This window comes from Lemur catta, chromosome 16 (assembly GCF_020740605.2).
Source record: "Lemur catta isolate mLemCat1 chromosome 16, mLemCat1.pri, whole genome shotgun sequence".
NCBI lineage: Eukaryota > Metazoa > Chordata > Mammalia > Primates > Lemuridae > Lemur > Lemur catta.
The window spans coordinates 16,029,575-16,046,609 of record NC_059143.1 but is presented as its reverse complement, the minus strand read 5'-3'; the positions used below and the strand labels follow the sequence as shown (position 1 = coordinate 16,046,609).

Below are 17,035 nucleotides of genomic sequence, written 5' to 3'. Positions count from 1 at the left end.
TATCAAGCTACCATCAGGCAGACAAACTCTTTTTTTTCTCTGCTTAGGCTGTCTTTTAAAAAGCAAAATCTACTGGAGGTATATAGCTTTAAGCACACATCCTGTGGTGCCCTGTTCAAACTCAGGTGTCTCTCAAACTCCTGGCCTTTAGAAGTACTATATTATAGTGGATATGAGCTCTGATTCTGGAATGGCAATCATGGTTCTAATTTCATCCCTAATTATTAGAGGTAGCCATGTGACAATTCTGGCCACTAAGAAGTAGGGACAGTCATTGGAGAGGAATTTCTGGAAAACTTTTTAAAAGGGGAGAAAAACAAATGGCATGTGCTTTTTTCTTTTCCTTTCTTCTTGTGCAAGATGTGGACATGATGTTAGAGACGGCACAGCTATTTTATAGACACAAGGATGAACACCAAATACAAAGCATGGAAGAGCAGTAAACTAGGAGAAATCTGGTCCCTGAGGGCATATGGAGCCACACTAGCGGCCTTGGACTGCTGACCTCTAGACTTTTTAAGGTGAGGAAAACAAGCCCAGTCATTTATTGCTTAATCTGCTGTTTTTTGGATTCATTTTTTTGTAGCTTAACGTTATTAAGTCATATATAAATTCACAGGATTATTCAAAGATTGGAAGAGAAACATCTATGTGAAGAGTTCCTGACATATAGCAAGGGACTAAAAAATGGTTGCTATTATTTCTGGGTGATTAGCTGACTGCCAGCAGAGAATAAAAATCAAACACAAACAATTTGGGAAGGGAAGAAAAGTGCTAAATAGAAGCTGATAGGGTTATAAAAAATCAGAATCATATTCAGAGCCAAACAATGTACATAAGTGATCTGACATACAGTAGATAACCTTATAGGTAATTTTGTTTCCTATCCTATCTGTGAGAACACAAACTGATGCCATTTATTCACACAAGAACCTTGGTCAACAAGGAAGACCAGAATAAGCAAGAAGATTTTAGGAACTCTGAGAAGTAAAGATTATATTTATAAGGTTATTTAGGTTTTAGTGAGGCATTCTATTCAGTGTCTCTTGTAATTCTGTTGAGATGTGGATTAAAAAAACACACTAATGCCACTCGAAAAGGTGACACAGATGTGGTCAATCATCTTAATGACTCATACACTGGTCCTAACGGAATAGAAAGTTGCTAAATAGAGAAATAAATCTCTTTTGAAGCCAAATTGGAAGTTCATAACATTTGTCAATCCAACTGAACTTGAACACATGGGCAGAAAACTCAACAAATTCAACTTGAAAACTGCAACAGAAAAAAGTACGATGAAAAGAGAACATGTGAAGGGCTAGAAAATTATGATCAGATGAGATCATGTCAATATACAGTATGTGGGAAAGGAAAAAAGGCTGATATTTACGGTCTCCTTGAAGGGAATTTACAACAGTGTAGTACCTCATTTCAAATCAACAAAAGTAAGAAGCTGAAGAGTTAAAAGAACTATTAAGATTTAGTCTCTTTCCTTTTTTAGAGAGACTTCAATGCTAGACACTACTATGATCTGTAGAAGAGCAACTGATTTTTTTTTTTTTTTTTTGAGACAGAGTCTTGCTCTGTTGCCCAGGCTAGAGTGCTGTGGCATCAGCCTAGCTCACAGCAACCTCAAACTCCTGGGCTTAAGCAATCCTCCTACTTCAGCCTCCTGAGTAGCTGGGACTACAGGCATGCACCACTATGCCTGACTAATTTTTTTCCATATATATTTTTAGTTGTACAGATAATTTCCTTCTATTTTTAGTAGAGACGGGGTCTCGCTCTTGCTCAGGCTGGTCTCGAACTCCTGAGCTCAAGAGATCCTCCTGCCTTAGCCTCCCAGAGTGCTAGGATTACAGGCGTAAGCCACTACTCCCGGACCTAGGACTTGCAGAAAAGCAACTGATTAAGAGAATAAAAATCTGTAATGATTAACAAGAAGTCACTGCTGAATGTAAATATCAAGGGAAGATGAAGTAAAAAGAAAAGATCTGAAAGGCAACAAATCACAGACAACAACTATCATATTTTCAAAACTGTATTAGGTATCACCAAATAAAGTAAATACACAACTCTTAAGTTAGAGTGCAAAATGAAGGCACCTTATTGTTTTAAAGGTGCAAAAGCAAGAAAATATCACACATATCCACAGCTTAAATAGTTGTGTGGTGAGTAAATAACATTTAGAAACATTTTCAATAGAAAACTGATTTATAGATCAATTTACAGAAGATCAAGAAATCAGTGTTTAATACCAACTTTAACTATAAATAACTAAAAAGGAAAAAACTGTTCTCTCTCCTTCTGCTTTTGCTTCAACATCTATGTCTTCTGCTCCTTGCCTTTTGGAGAAAACATTGCGTTGTAAGGCTGCCGTCTTTTTGGACGAGGACAAGGATCAAGATCTTCCTTAATGTAACCTTAAAAACAAATAATAAATTTAGAAGACTATATTTGCAACACATATTTCTTTTAGCATATATTCAGTAAACTTATCTTATTTAATGCCTTATAAGTTTACATGATTCTTCTGATTAGCTATGTGATGGTGATGAATGATTTCACTTAGCATTAGTTTCTGCATTTGTACTAACAATAGTAGCAAACTTTTATCAAATGCTTTGTATAAATTATCCCGGAAACTCCCACATTCCTTGGAAGTAGCTTCCAAGTAGCTTCACCTCAGAGATGAGGTGAATAGAGACCCAGGGAAGTTAAATAACTCACTCAACGTTCATAAAGCTAGAAGCAGAAGAGCTAGGACCTTTCCCAAGTCTGCTATTATGATAAATTTCAGGTGCTTATCAAAAAGACTTTTTACATTCGCTATTTCTTTAGATGACATACCTCTATACTCTTCAGACTATTACATTTCCTAAGGTGTTTCCAATCACGTAATTTTCAGGGGAAGACTGTACTCTATCATACTCCTAGGGTATATTAGGGGTGCAAACACAGGCCCTATGCAGACTGTCTGATTCTACTTGATGACCAGAGATGATATGTCAAAGGGGATTTAATCTGTCTTATCAATGGAGAAAATGGAAATATGGTGAGAGCTGTCAGAGACTTTGCATCTTTTGGAAAAACTATCTTACACTTAAATATCTGGAGTGTCTTTAAAAGTGAGGAAGTTCCCTCCCCCCCATTGTCACTCATACAGCTAGACCATCAGAACTTTTACCTGAGAATAAGCCCTAGAAGATGGTAAGGCTAAACTGAAATTCTACATCATAATTTTATCATTTGATATTTATTCAATGCTAGTATATCTTCTTGTGGGTAAAAATTTTAGGTGTTTATCTATAACTTACAAATACAGGCCTAAGACTTGAAGGCTACTATTAATAATTAATTAACTCGGTCATGAACCTAAAAGTTGAATTATAAATATTCTGAACCCTACTGTATTTTCTAGTCACGTCTCAGAAGACACATCACATTTTCATAAAACTCAGTATTTTAAACCACAAGATAAGACTTAGCCTGTAACTGGGTGGTCTTTAGAACATGGGAAAAACAGAAAACAATACTAAAGAGTTCTGATAAGTGCCTGTGTTTAGCTAATATACTTTATTTCTTATAGCTTTTTTCTAAATAGCTTCATTGAGGTACACTTGGTATATAATAAACTGTATATATTCAACGTGAATATTATATCTGTTTTATACTGCTGGTGAGTAATAATGCCGATAAGATAGTGAAAACAAAAATCACTACTCATGCCCTTTTATTAACAGCTTTAAAGCTGCATAGCTTCTCATATTATATTAACTGTAAGTGCCATATGTGAAGGAGCTAGTAGCATGTTAACAGTTTAACAAATATCCTTTTTATTCAGAAAGCATTTATAAACATCCAATATTCTGGGTAAGTAAGATTTTAAAATACAAAATTCACAGATTGAAAAAGATGCTCTCTTTTTATAATCTCTGATCCCAATTAAATCATTAAAGAGTTGAAGGTAAGCCTTTTATCTTTAGGATTGTTTTTATGTCACAAAACTAGCACCCAACTTGCAGGAGAAGGTAAAGAGAACCATGGAGAAAAACGTTAATGTTCAGACTTGGGTACATACAGCATTACAGAAATAATTCTAAAATGTTACAATCTATACTCTCACCTCTTTCCATACAAGTCTGAGTGGAAGGAAAACCAACTTCCCAAAAATTCTCTGGTGTGTTGGGTGGAATGTAGCGGAATCGGTGTCTCGAACAGGAAGCCAACTTCTTTTCTCTTTCTTCTGCTGGCATATCTGCATAATACTAATAATATAAACTGGTTAGTTCTTACACTTAGGAATAATAACTGGAGCGTTATGCTTATTGAGTATACACTAGAAGTGAAAAAAGCCATTTACTAAAATATTCAGCATTCTAAGGAAACTTAAAACTCACTGATAATATTAGTGATTATTAATAATACTCACAGACAGTATTAATTTTTTGATAACAGTAATCAGTGCTGAGATGCTGGTCTGTGAAATGTTTGCTTTACTGATGAGAAAAAGAGCCGTATCACAGTATAAATCAATATACTGCTTCCTTCATCAATAAAGTCTGGCTAAGAAAAAAAGAAGCCATCTGAACTTTACAGCATGCCGAGTAACATAGTTGACTGCATAGTTACTGCTACAAACTAACGCATCTTTGCTAGATCAGTAACAAAAATTCAGAGGTCTACATGTTTCTCAATTGTTATCTGAATATAACGTGTATTTCAAAGTAATTTTTCCTACCTTAGTTTTTTAAAATAACAATTTAGATTTGAAAGTTGTAGGCTTCATGAATTTCCCCTTTAGGACACACTTTTCAATTAGGATCAAAGACATACCATTTTTTGCAACTGTGATCATAAAGACCTTGAACTTTATGCAAACAAAGATAAAACTTATGTGTAAAGACTATACAGGACTTCAAGCTCTAGACCTAAAGAAAACAAGCCAGCAGTTTAAAGTTTAATAGAACATACATGACATGACCACATAATCCAGCCAATTCCTTCATTTTACACTTGAGAAATGGAAAGTCAAAGTGATAGTTTGCCAAAGATATCACCCATTGAAAGTAACAGACTTAGGACTAGAATTTAAGTTTGAAGAAAAGGCTTTTAATACATTTTTATTTCACAAAGATTAAAGGCTTTAGAGGATCTCTGAAACGACTTTTTTTGGGTATCTTTTTCATTATTTTTATTGCCCTAAGTATAAGCCTTTGTTACCTTAGTCTGGGCTTTGGGATGGGATGACCTTAGAGAATCATGGTTAACTGAGGGGAGATAAAAAAAAAAACACACACACACACATAAAAAAACACTGCCACCAAATTAAAATATACTTGAGAAATGACAGTAGGTTAGTGCAGCTGTAACACAGCAAGCAAGTGGAGAGTGGCAGAATATGAAGTCAGAGATGAAGTGGGGGGTCAGAGCTTGTCCTGGACAAGGACTTTGGATTCTGTTTCTTGGTGAGACGGAAAGACGCTAAAGGGTTTTGGGCAGAGGAGTGACATGATTTAACTTTTATTCTAAAAAGATAATTAGAAAAAAAAAAGACCATTCATGGCTGTGTTGAAAGTACATTGTGCAGAGACAAGAATGAAAAAAAAAAAAAGGAGAATGGGGATGGGGTATATGGGAACTCTCTGTACTTTCTGCTCAATTTTGCTGTGAACCTACAACTGTTCTAAAAAATAGAGTTTATATGTATTTTTAAAAAAAGACGAAGAGAGCGCTTAGAAGTTACTACAGTAGTCCAGACAAGATAAAATGGTATCTTGGTCCAGGACATTAGTGGTGGTGATAATAAGTGGATGGAAATGGGATACATTTTTAGCGTAGAATCAGTTGGATTTGTTGATAGATCAGTTTTTGAGATGTGAAAGAAAAAAGTAGCAGATAACTACAAGATCTCTGGATATATAATAGACTCAGCAGTGAGATCCTGGAATTGAAGGCAGAAATTGTATGTTTGCTTCTAGACATGTCAAATTTGAGATCACCATCACACACCCATATGTGTCTTATACATTCCACATGTGGAACAGGCAGTGGGATAAATTTAGGAACTGCAAGCACATAGATAGTATTTAAGTAGATGGAACTGGCACTTTCTCACTTCTGGTTATGATGGAGTAACAGGGAACAGATTCACACTCCTACCTTAAACAACTAGAAAATCGAAAATGTATAAAACAATGGTTTTCAGAGATCGGAAAACAGCACAGGAAGTGACTACTGAGAAGAAAAGCAACTTTAACAGTGTTTCTAGCACAAAAGCTTTTTTCTAACCAGCAGGATTAGCTCTAGATCACAGAGTTATGGTTATAACTAAAAACTGGAGATTTACTTAGTATAGACCATATTCTTTAGATAAGAAATCATGATATATTTAATTTGTTTTATGAAAATTCATGACATGGGCAGTTTTGCTTATATTGCCAAAGTGCTTTTCAAAATAGTGATCCCAATTTATATTCCCATTGTTAGTGTATGAGAGCATATTTTCACCAAATGCTTACCTATATTGCAATCTATCTATATTTTCCCATGTAAATTTTATGTGCTTGGTTCTCAAATTTTCTAGCCCATAGTTGTTAAAAAAAATTTAAAAGGGGAAATAAATTGCTGAAGGCAGGCATCTGACAGCTAATGGATAACAAGGAAAAAAGTAAAAACAGCATGTTTTAAGAAAACACAGAACCTGCCTGGGACTATTTAGTAATAGGACGATTAGTACAGTGGTCCTCTGTATTTGTGGTTTCCACATCCATGGATTCAATCAACTGTGAATCAAAAATATTCAGGAAAAAAACTGCATCTGTACTAAATATATACAGACTTTTTTCTTACCATTATTCCCTAAGCAATATAGTTTATTTATATAGCATTTGCATTGCACTAGGTATATAAGTAATCTAGAGATAATTTAAAATTATATGAGAGTGTGCATAGGTATATGCAAATACCATGCCATTTTATATTAGGGACCTGAGTGTCCTCAGATTTTGGTAATCTCCAGTAGGTAGGAAGAAAATTGTGTGTGTGTGGGGGGGGGGAAGCTTATGGTGGTACCAATTACTTAAAAAAAACAATTATGAGTATACTTAATTTCCTGAGAGTGCTGGTGAAAAGAATAAATGTTACAGTAAAGTTTCCTATTGAAATGTCAAAGTTTTCCAAAATACCATATGTACAGGAACCTTTGCTATAATATAAAGGGGAAAATTAATGCAAATAAATATAGAAAATAAAAACATTACAAATGTCTTAAACTGGTCATAAGAACTAGGGCTTATGCTCCAGATTCACTTAATCTAAGAGCAACTGAGGGCTTTCATTTTCATCTATTTATTTCTCTCAGGACATAGCAAGTATACTCTTTATTTCTTCTGTTATTCCCGGCTCAAACAAGATTTCTAAAACAAATATGGTTTGTATCTGTGATTTTTAACACATTGACTGCCACACTAGAAAGAAAAAATTTTTCCTTGGGGCCATGGTGTTTTATTACGAAAACAGAATAAAAACTTCAAAACCAAAAGGATCATTTCTAATTTAAAGAAAAATGTTATTTTTTTATTGTTGTTTTCTGTGCGTGAGTTATATGCAACCTGAAAATAGTTCACATGGCTCCCAAGGTGAAGAGAGGTGTGAGTTACATATGCATCACGAGGCCCTGGGCTTAAAACTAGTGTGAGTTAAATACAACTTTCATGGCAGTTAATGTGTTAAGTCATGCATTTACAATCTATAAAGCCATACTTATAAAAAAAAAACCAACTGGACAGTATCTACATTAGTACTTACAATTTCACATTCCTTACATGTGTGCCCAAGCAATTTTCTTCTCTCTTCTTTTTTCCGAACCACCTCAATATGAGGAAAATTTTGTAAGCTAGTCTCTCTGGGGAAAAAAATGAATTAAATTTAAAATTAACTATTTGTCTATTTGTTACTATAAAAGATCTTTGGTTTAGAGTTTAAATTAACAAAGGTTAGAGTTCAGAGGAGAAATAACCCCCAAACAGTCATTTATTTTATTTGAGATGCTTATTCAGTATGTTAGAAAAACAAGCATTTCTTCAAATACTTATTAAATGCTTAATATATGCCAAGTATTTTTATGGGTATATTTTTTTTTTTACTGAAAAAGATAACTACTTAGCACCCAAAGTAATCTACAGAGGATCCTAGAGTCAATGTGATCCTTATCAAAATACCAAAGACATTCTTTACAGAAACAGAAAAACAATCCTAAAATTCACATGGACTACAAAACACCCCAAGTAACAAAAGCAATCCTGAGCAAAAAAAACAAAGGTATCACACTATCAGACTTCAAAATATATTACAAAGCTATAGTAACCCAAATAGCATGGTACTGGCATAAAAACAGATGCACAGACCAATGGAATAGAATAGAGAACTCAGAAATTAATCCATGCTTCTACAGCCAAATGAGTTTTGATGACGCCAAGTACATTCACTGAGGAAAAGCCAGTCTCGTTAATGAATGGTGTTGGGAAAACTGGATATTCATATGCAGAAGAATGAAACCAAACTCCCATCTCTCACCTTACATAAAAATCAACTCAAAATGGATCAAAGACCTAAACAAAAGGCCTAAAACTATAAAACTACGAGAAGAAAACATAGGGGAAATGTTTCAGGACATTGGTCTAGGAAAAGATTTTATGAATAAGACCTCGAAAACACAGGCAACAAAAGCACAAACAAACAAATGAGATTATATCAAAAGATAACTATTACTTCCTATTTCTTCCTCTGACTGGCTGAAAATAACGAGAGGTAACAAGGTAAAGTGTAATACCTACTTAAAAATGAATAGTCTACTATTAAACTCAGGAATTGGTAATATATAATATAGCCATGAAAAAGAATACTGCCTCTGTTTTCCAGTAATAAGAACCTAGATTTCAGGGCTAAGCTACTTGCCCAAAGAACAGATTTATCTGTTTGTATCCATTTGCCATTTTGTTTAAAAGAAACATTACCTTTTGCTGCTTCTACCCACTATGGGTTCTTCAAAACATTAGGTATAATTATCATTTGCACTTGTCTTTAAATCAATCAGATCCTATTGAGAACCACTAGAAACTTAGGAAAGGTCAAAGCCACCGAGGTATGGATTAATATGCTATGGAGTACTTTGGGAAGAAAAAGCAATCAAGAAGCACAAAATTAAAAAAAAAATAATATACTTATACTCTGTGCTTTAAGAAGCACAATACAGAAAAATCCAAACTTACAAAATAGGTAAATGAAGAACTATGCTTTCCAGAAAGTTTTCAATTTACTTTGCCCAGATCCATCAGAAGAATCACTATCTATGGCAGCTACAGCCTTATAAAATGTATTTCTTAAGTAAGATTTGAAAGTCAGAATTAATACTTGATCCATGGGCTGCAGAACAGATGTTGTGTTAGCAGGCAGGAAAAAAACATTTATCTCCTTGTACATCTTCATCAGAGCTCTTGGGTGACCAGGTGCACTGGTGATGAGCAGTCACATTTTGAAAGGATCTTTTTTTCTGAGCAGTTAGGTCTCAATAGTGAGCTTAAAATATTTGGTAAACCATGCTGTAGCCTGGGCACAGTGACTCACACCTGTAATCTTAGCCCTTTGGGAGGCCAACGCTGGAGGATTGCTTGAGGTCAGGAGTTTGAGGCTAGCGTGGGCCAAGAGCAAGACCCTGTCTCCACAAAAAATAGAAAAATCAGCTGGGTGTGGTGGCATGCGCCTGTAGTCTCAGCTACTCGGGAGGCTGAGGCAAGGAGGATTGTTTGAGCTCAGGAGTTCAAGGTTGCAATGAGCTGTGATCATGCCACTGTATTCTAGCAGGGTCAACAGAGCAAGACCCTGTCTCAAAAAAACAAAATAAACAAAAGCAAAACAAGCTGTAAACAGATGTGCTGTCATCCAGGCTTTGTTGTTCCATTTATAGAGTACAGGCAGAGGAGATTTAACATAATTCTTAAGGGCCCTAGGATTTTCAGAATGGTAAATAAGCACTGCCCTCAACATCAAGTCATCAGCTGCATTATCTCCTAGTTGGAGAGTCAGCTTGTTCTTTAAAGCCAGGCAGTGATTTCTCCTCTCTAGCTATGAAAGTCTTAGATGGCATCTTCTTCCAACAGAAGGCTGTTTCACCTGCACTGAAGATCTGCTGTTTAGTGCAGCCATCTTCATCAATTATCTTAGCTAGACCTTCTGGGTAACTTGCTGCTGCAGCTTCCACATCAGCACTTGCTTCTTAGCTTTTCACCTTTATGTTATAGAGACAGCTTCTTTCCTTAAGCCTTGTGAACCAACCTCTACTAGTTTCAAACTTTTCTTTTGCAGCTTCCTCACAATTGAAGAGAGTTAGGGCCTTGCTCTGGATTAGGTTTCGCTAAAGGGAAGGTTGTGGCTGATTTGATCTATCCAGACTACTAAAACTTTCTCCATATCAGCAAAATATCTACTTCACTTTCTTATCATTCATGTGTTTACTGGGGTAGCACTTTTAATTTCCTTCAATAACTTTTCCTTTGCATTCACAACTTGGGTGTTTGATACAAGAAATCTAGCTTTTGGCCTATCCTGGCTTTCAATGTGCCTTACTCATTAAGCTTAATCATTTCTAGCTTTTGATTTAAAGTAAGAGATGTATGACTCTTCCTTTCAACACTTGGAGGCCACTGTAGGGTTCTTAATTGGCCCAATTTCAATACTGTTGTGTCTCAGGAAATAGACAGGCCCAAGGACAGGGAGAGAGATGGTGGAATGGTAAGTTGGTGGAACAGCCAGAACACACAAAGCAGTGATTAAGTTCACTGTCCTATGTGAGCAGTGTTTATGGTGCCCCAAAACAATTACAGTAGTAACATCAAAGATCACCCATCACAAAACACAATAATAGATATAATAATGACAAAGTTTTAAATATTGTGAGAATTACCAAAAAGAGATATAGAAACACAAAGTGAGCACATGCTGCTGAAAAAATGGAGCTGACAGACTTGCCAGATGTAAGGTTGCCACGAACCTTCAACTTATAAAAAACACGGTATCTGCGAAGTGCAATAAAGCAAAGTGCAACAGAACAAAGTATGCCTGTATTTGGATCACATGCCCCTCTAGCTGGCAAGCACTTTCCTTCAAAAGATGAGTTTTAATTGCTCTTAGTATCTGAAGTTACAGGCCCATTTGTTTTTTTCAACCCAAGAACCCTCAATTCTGATGCAATTTATGAAGTTAAAAAGGGATACCAAGAAAGGAAACATAAAAAATATTGCCATGACTGTATTTTCTTTCACTTTATGGATCCTAAGCTTATGCAGATCACATTTTGGCCATATCCTTTCCTCTGAATATTATCTATCCATTTCTGTAGGGTACTACAATGAAGCAGGGAATCTACTAGCAGACTGGCATCTGTAGTAGATCTCGAAGCATCACCTAAATAAGGTTACTAAGCTTCTTGTCCCCGACATAACACGATCCATCTTACCAGGGTCTGCAAGTGTGCTCAGTGGGGAAAGCAACTACATTAATTCTGTGACCTTTCTCATCCTTATACCTTTATCCATATCCTGTTTCTATAGCTATCTAATGGTTTCAGAATAAACTACTCATATTTTTTAAAAGATTTAGTGAACTTCTAATATAGAACATTTAAAATTACAGTTCTTATTTTGTAATTCTACTTTTAGGAATCTACCCCAAAGATGCACAGGCAAAAATATGAAAAGAGAACACACAAGGCTATTCATTGCAGCATTGTGAGTGCTAGGTAGGCATAACTGTAAACAACCCACATGTCCACTGCCAGGGAATAAACTACAGGACAGTCACATAATGTAATACTATGGAGCTAAAAAGAAATGAGGAATATTACTATATACAATTTAAGTGATTTCCAGGATATATAAATGAAAAAAGCAAAGTAGAAAAAGGTATATACCACATTCTACCATTTGTTTAAAGGGGGAGAGTATGACTGTATGTATGTATTCGCTTTTATTTTTTAAAATTAAAAAAATCATAAATTTTAAACAAATATTTACCTATTAGGATAAGATTTATCTGAATATACCTTGTTTGTAGCTTCTGGCCCAATGGACATATTTTATATAATTTTAAAAAGAATAAGAAAAGAAAAAATTCCTAAAAAATTTAAAGCAAAATAAAACAAACCTGGGGGTACTGAGCTGGTGGTGTAACTACACAGAAAATAATTATCTCAAATGACTTTAAACAGTTATTTGTTTGTTTCTAGTAGGATGTATGTTAAGGACAAAAAGGACACACAAAAAGTCTTATTAAGCTATTTTTATTAATCATATTAATGGTGATATTATTGTATTATTCTGAGACTACATTCTGAGACTACACACTACATTATGTGTGCATTATGGAATAAAGTAAATTGAGGAATTACGTTGGTGGCATTGAGAAGTGGGATTTTTAGTAGGTGGGAAAGTAGATACAGATGTAAGAGAAGATTATGTCAATATCCTGTAGTTCTGAATTTGAGTTGGAGGTATCAGTATGCATGAGTACAGTTTATCTTAACAAACCAAAATGAAACAAAAAACCTTATTCCTAACTCTGTCCACCTAAAAGTTCTAGAAACAATGACTAACCATAGCAATGAGCAAACCCTAGCGGCGAGACTGTGGCCTAAACACCATTTCTCACTAAAAGGAGCAAGGGCTCCTGGAGAATGGGCAGATTCCAGGCTTACGGCAGAAGGTGTATGAGAAAGCCTAGAACATCTCATCACTCCAGGAGCAAGGAAGCTATGAAAGATGACTATGGGGTGTCCATTCAAAGAGGCTTCCTTTAGGCAAAGATGGGACAATCTGAGTATCTCTAAGGATAATAACTATAATGGATTAAAACGTATCAAATATATTTATAATATATTTGTAATAACACTTAAAAAGGGTGGCAGTGGTAAAAATTTCCATATTTGTAAAATTTGTCATTCTTATGCTTGAGTCCCTTTTTTATTATGACCATGAAGTTAGTAATTCTATTTTACCCAAAGTAGCAATTTAATAGCTTGGAGATACTCTGAGAAAGATAGCTCTGTGTACTTCTAATCACACTGCTGGTATTAACCAAGACCAACTTACCTTTCATCATCTTTAAAATATGGCTCCACAAATGCTTTCTGCTTGACTTTATCTTGTTTATCACCATGAGCTATAAACAAAACAAGCACATGATAAACTGAATGTAGAACTTAACGAGAAACAATTAGCTAGTTTGGACCAAGACTTTCATTTTTATTGGGTTTCATATTCTAGGGCCCTGGGCAACTCATTTAAATTTTTTGTAACTACTTTTTTCCTTTCTTTTTCATCTGCACAATGAGGAGGGTGCCTATTGTCTTACCTCAAAATTAATAGACAGCTAAAAATCTTATCTCTGAAAGTATTTTAGAGTGTAAAAGAACTATTCAGATGCTCATTATTATCACATGGCAAGAAACAACAACAAAAGACAGCTTTTAATATGTTTCACTTATTAATCCTATTGATTAAAACATTTTTGCTTTTATTATTTTTAATTTCCACATAATTATTCATCTTCATGGGGTAAAGTATGATATTTTAATACATATACATACTGTACAATGATCAAATCAGGCTAATTAGTATATCCCCCACCTCAAATATTTATCATCTGTGTTGGGAACATTCAAAACCCACTCTTACAGCTATTTGAAAACATACAATAAACTGTTGTTAATTACAGTCATCCTGTAGTGCTACAGAACACAAGAACTTATTCCTATCTAGCTATACTTTTGCACCCATTAACTAACCTGTGGCTATCTTCTCCTTCCCTTCTCCCCTTCCTCAGCTCAGGTAACTACTATTCTACTCTCTACATCTATGAGATCAACTTTTTTAGATTCCACATATGAGTGAGAACATTCAATATTTACCTTTCCACGTCTGGTTTATTACATTAATATAATGTTCTCCAAGCTCATCCATGTTGCCGCTAATGACAGAATTTCATTCTTTTTTATGGCTAAAAAGTATTCCTTGTATACAAATACCATATATCTTTATCCATTCATTTGTGAATAATGCTAAAATAAATACAAGTTCAGATGTCTTTTTTCTTTTTTTCAATATTTAAGTCTACAGCAAAATTAAAAAAAAAATATTTAAGATATCTCTTTGACATACTGATCTCCTTTGGATATACACCCAGCAGTAGGATTGCTGGACCATATGGTAGTTCCATTTTTAGTTTTTTCAGGAATTTCCATATTATTGTCCATAATGGCTGCACTAATTTACATTTCCACTAATCCTGTTGATTTTTATAATGTATCTTTAAGGTAGGTTATTAACTAGGAAATAAAAAGATTAAAGGATTTTATCAGAAAATTGGCAACAAAATTTAAGAACCAGAGCTCAGAACTTGGGACCTGAATCCCAAGATGTCTAGGCTCAAATAGCCAACTACTATCATCTATTCAAAAAATCAAAATGTACTGAGCATTGTGCTAAGTTCTGGACATATAAGGTAGAACAAGAGAGACCAGGTCTCTTGTCCTCTAGGAGTTTACAGTATAGTAAGGAAGACAGACATTAAGCAAGCAGACAATTAGGGCTAATCTAAGAAAGAACAGGTAAGGGAAAAACTGAAGAATGAAAAGAGTCAGCTACGAGAAGTCGGGGTAGGGAATGTGGGTAAAAGTCCTGAGGTGAGAAGGCCAGGGTGGCTGAGATTTAGCGAAGGAAGGGAAGTCTTGGGGGAGATGAGGTTGGACAGGTGGGTAGGTGCCAGATCATGATGTGCCTTGAAGGCCAAGAGGAGTTTGAATTTTATTTTAAGCGAAATGGGAAGCCACTAAAGACTTTTATTTAAAAAAAAAACTTTATCAATGTATAATTTATAGACAAAATACACTGATTTTAAGTGTACTATTAATTTTGATAAACGTATACTCCAGTATAATCATTATCCACATCAAGACAGGGAACGTTTCCATCACCCCTGAAAGTTTCCTTATATTCCTTTCTCACACAAGAATGTTCTCTGATGTCTCTCTTATGCTCTCTCCCCTCCCCCACAATCATAGATTTGATTTCTATCACCATAGCTTTATTATACCTATTTTAGGTCTTCATATTGACGGTATTATATAATATGCTTTTTCATCATTTGTATTTTTCTAGCTCAACAAGTTCTGGAGATCCATGCATGATGGGTCTAGTAGTTCTCTCCTTTGTGTTGATGAGTAATATTCCACTACATGAATATATTACAACTTATTTATGCAACCTGTTGATGGACATTTAGGTTGTTTCCAGTTTTGAGCTATTACAAATAGCAATACATAAAACACATATGCTACGAACATTCTTAAACAAGTCTTTTTGTTAATATGTTTTAATTTTTCTTGGGTATATACCTAGGAGTCAAACTGCTGATTAAGGGAACAGGTATATGCATAACTTCATGCAACAATGACAAACCTCTATAAAGCTATTTAAAAAAAAAAAAACCTGCCAAATTATTTTCCAGAGTCACAGTAACAAGTTTATGCTCCCATTAGCAATGTATAGGAGATCCAGCTGCTCTTCACTCTTGCTAGTACTAGATTTTATGTCTTTTTAATCATTTTCAATGAGTATGAAGTAGTATCTCATTCCCTGATGTCCAATAGTGTTGAACATCTTTTCATATGCTTATTGGTCATTAAATATCTTCTTTGCACTGAAGAGTTTTTAAGCAAAAACAGAAATACAATCCAGTTTATTAAAACATTTAAAATCAATCCTCTTGACGCTCTGTAGTGAGCACACTGGAGAAGAGAAATAACTGAAATAAAAAGACCAGTTAGGAGGTCTGCAATAGAATAGGTAAGATAGTAGTGGTTTAGATTTAGGGTGGTGGCTACAAAGATGGAGACAAGTAGTTATATAAAATATATTTTAGAGATATTACTGCCAGGTTATTAGGCTGGGCATGAAAGTGACATGGAAAAAGAAGTCAAATATGATTCCCACAGTTCTATCTTTAGCAACTGGGTGTAGTTACTGAGATTTCATGAGACCCAGAGAGGCAGGAGAAGGTCACATTTGGGTAGGATAATAAAGATTTCTAAATTGACTATGTTAAGTTCAAGATGCCTGTGAAATGTCAAATAGGTAGCTGGATCCAAGTTTGGGGTTCAGAAGAGAGATGACTAGGCTGAGAGTAATGAATACACAGAAAACATCTTCCTTTGGCTTCTAGAATAGCACATACTCTTGTTTCATCCTAATTCACAGGCTGCAGCTCCTTCTCAATTTCCTTTGCTGGTTCTTTGTTTCCCTGACCTCTTAAAGTTGCTATGCCCCTGAGGTTAGAGCTTGAAATGCTTATCTTTTTCCATTTATATTCAATACCTTGGTGATCTCACTCAGTTTCACGGCTTTAAGCACCATCCACTGGCTGTTGACCTTTTGCCCCCAAATTATCTCTTTATTCTGGATTTTTTGTCCAAACTCTGGACACATGCCAAATGCCTATTAAGTATTTCCACTTGAATGTCTAGTAAGAGCTAACAGGTCAGAATTGAGCTTTTGATATTCTCCCCAAAACCTGCTCTTTCCTACGAGGGAAGACTGGTGACTTTGTGATATGGAGGTTGAGAAAATAAAATAAATGCACAATAAATCCTAAATTATGTCTGAGTGACTGGGAAAAACATAAAAGTCTGAAGGGTGACTTGGTAGGAAATAAATGGAAATTGCCTTAGACGTGTTAAGCTTATGCTGAAGAGACACAAAAGTATCTAGCAAATACCTAGAAATGCAGGACCGAGATTCATCACAGAAGTCAAACCTAGAGATGCAGATTTGGAGTAATTTTCAAAGGGGGTTAATAAAAGCAGTGAGAGTGCTTGCTTTGGCAGCACATATACTGAAACTGGAATGATACAGAGAAGATTAGCAGGGCCTCTGCCCAAGGATAACATGCAAATTTGTAAGCATTCCGTATTTTTCAGTTAGAT

The 17,035-nt window shown here is 35.1% G+C and overlaps 1 protein-coding gene and 1 non-coding gene across 4 annotated transcripts in view; one reads left to right on the top strand and one right to left on the bottom strand.

The window, feature by feature from the left end:
- Positions 1 to 2,030: 2,030 nt before the first annotated feature.
- The window catches only part of RBBP8 (RB binding protein 8, endonuclease), a 105,433-nt gene continuing 90,428 nt past the window's right edge, over positions 2,031 to 17,035 (bottom strand). For all 3 annotated transcript variants that reach the window (XM_045527212.1, XM_045527210.1, XM_045527211.1), the window contains exons 16-19: positions 13,146 to 13,215; positions 7,810 to 7,906; positions 4,127 to 4,268; positions 2,031 to 2,423 (exon numbers count right to left, since the gene is read on the bottom strand). In XM_045527212.1, the coding sequence (XP_045383168.1) occupies positions 2,326 to 2,423; positions 4,127 to 4,268; positions 7,810 to 7,906; positions 13,146 to 13,215 (407 nt within the window). In that variant the 3' untranslated portion in view covers positions 2,031 to 2,325. The remainder of the gene's footprint in view (positions 2,424 to 4,126; positions 4,269 to 7,809; positions 7,907 to 13,145; positions 13,216 to 17,035) is intronic.
- LOC123622036 lies at positions 16,921 to 17,026 on the top strand. Its single transcript, XR_006729398.1, has one exon. It is a non-coding gene; the product is annotated as a U6 spliceosomal RNA (small nuclear RNA).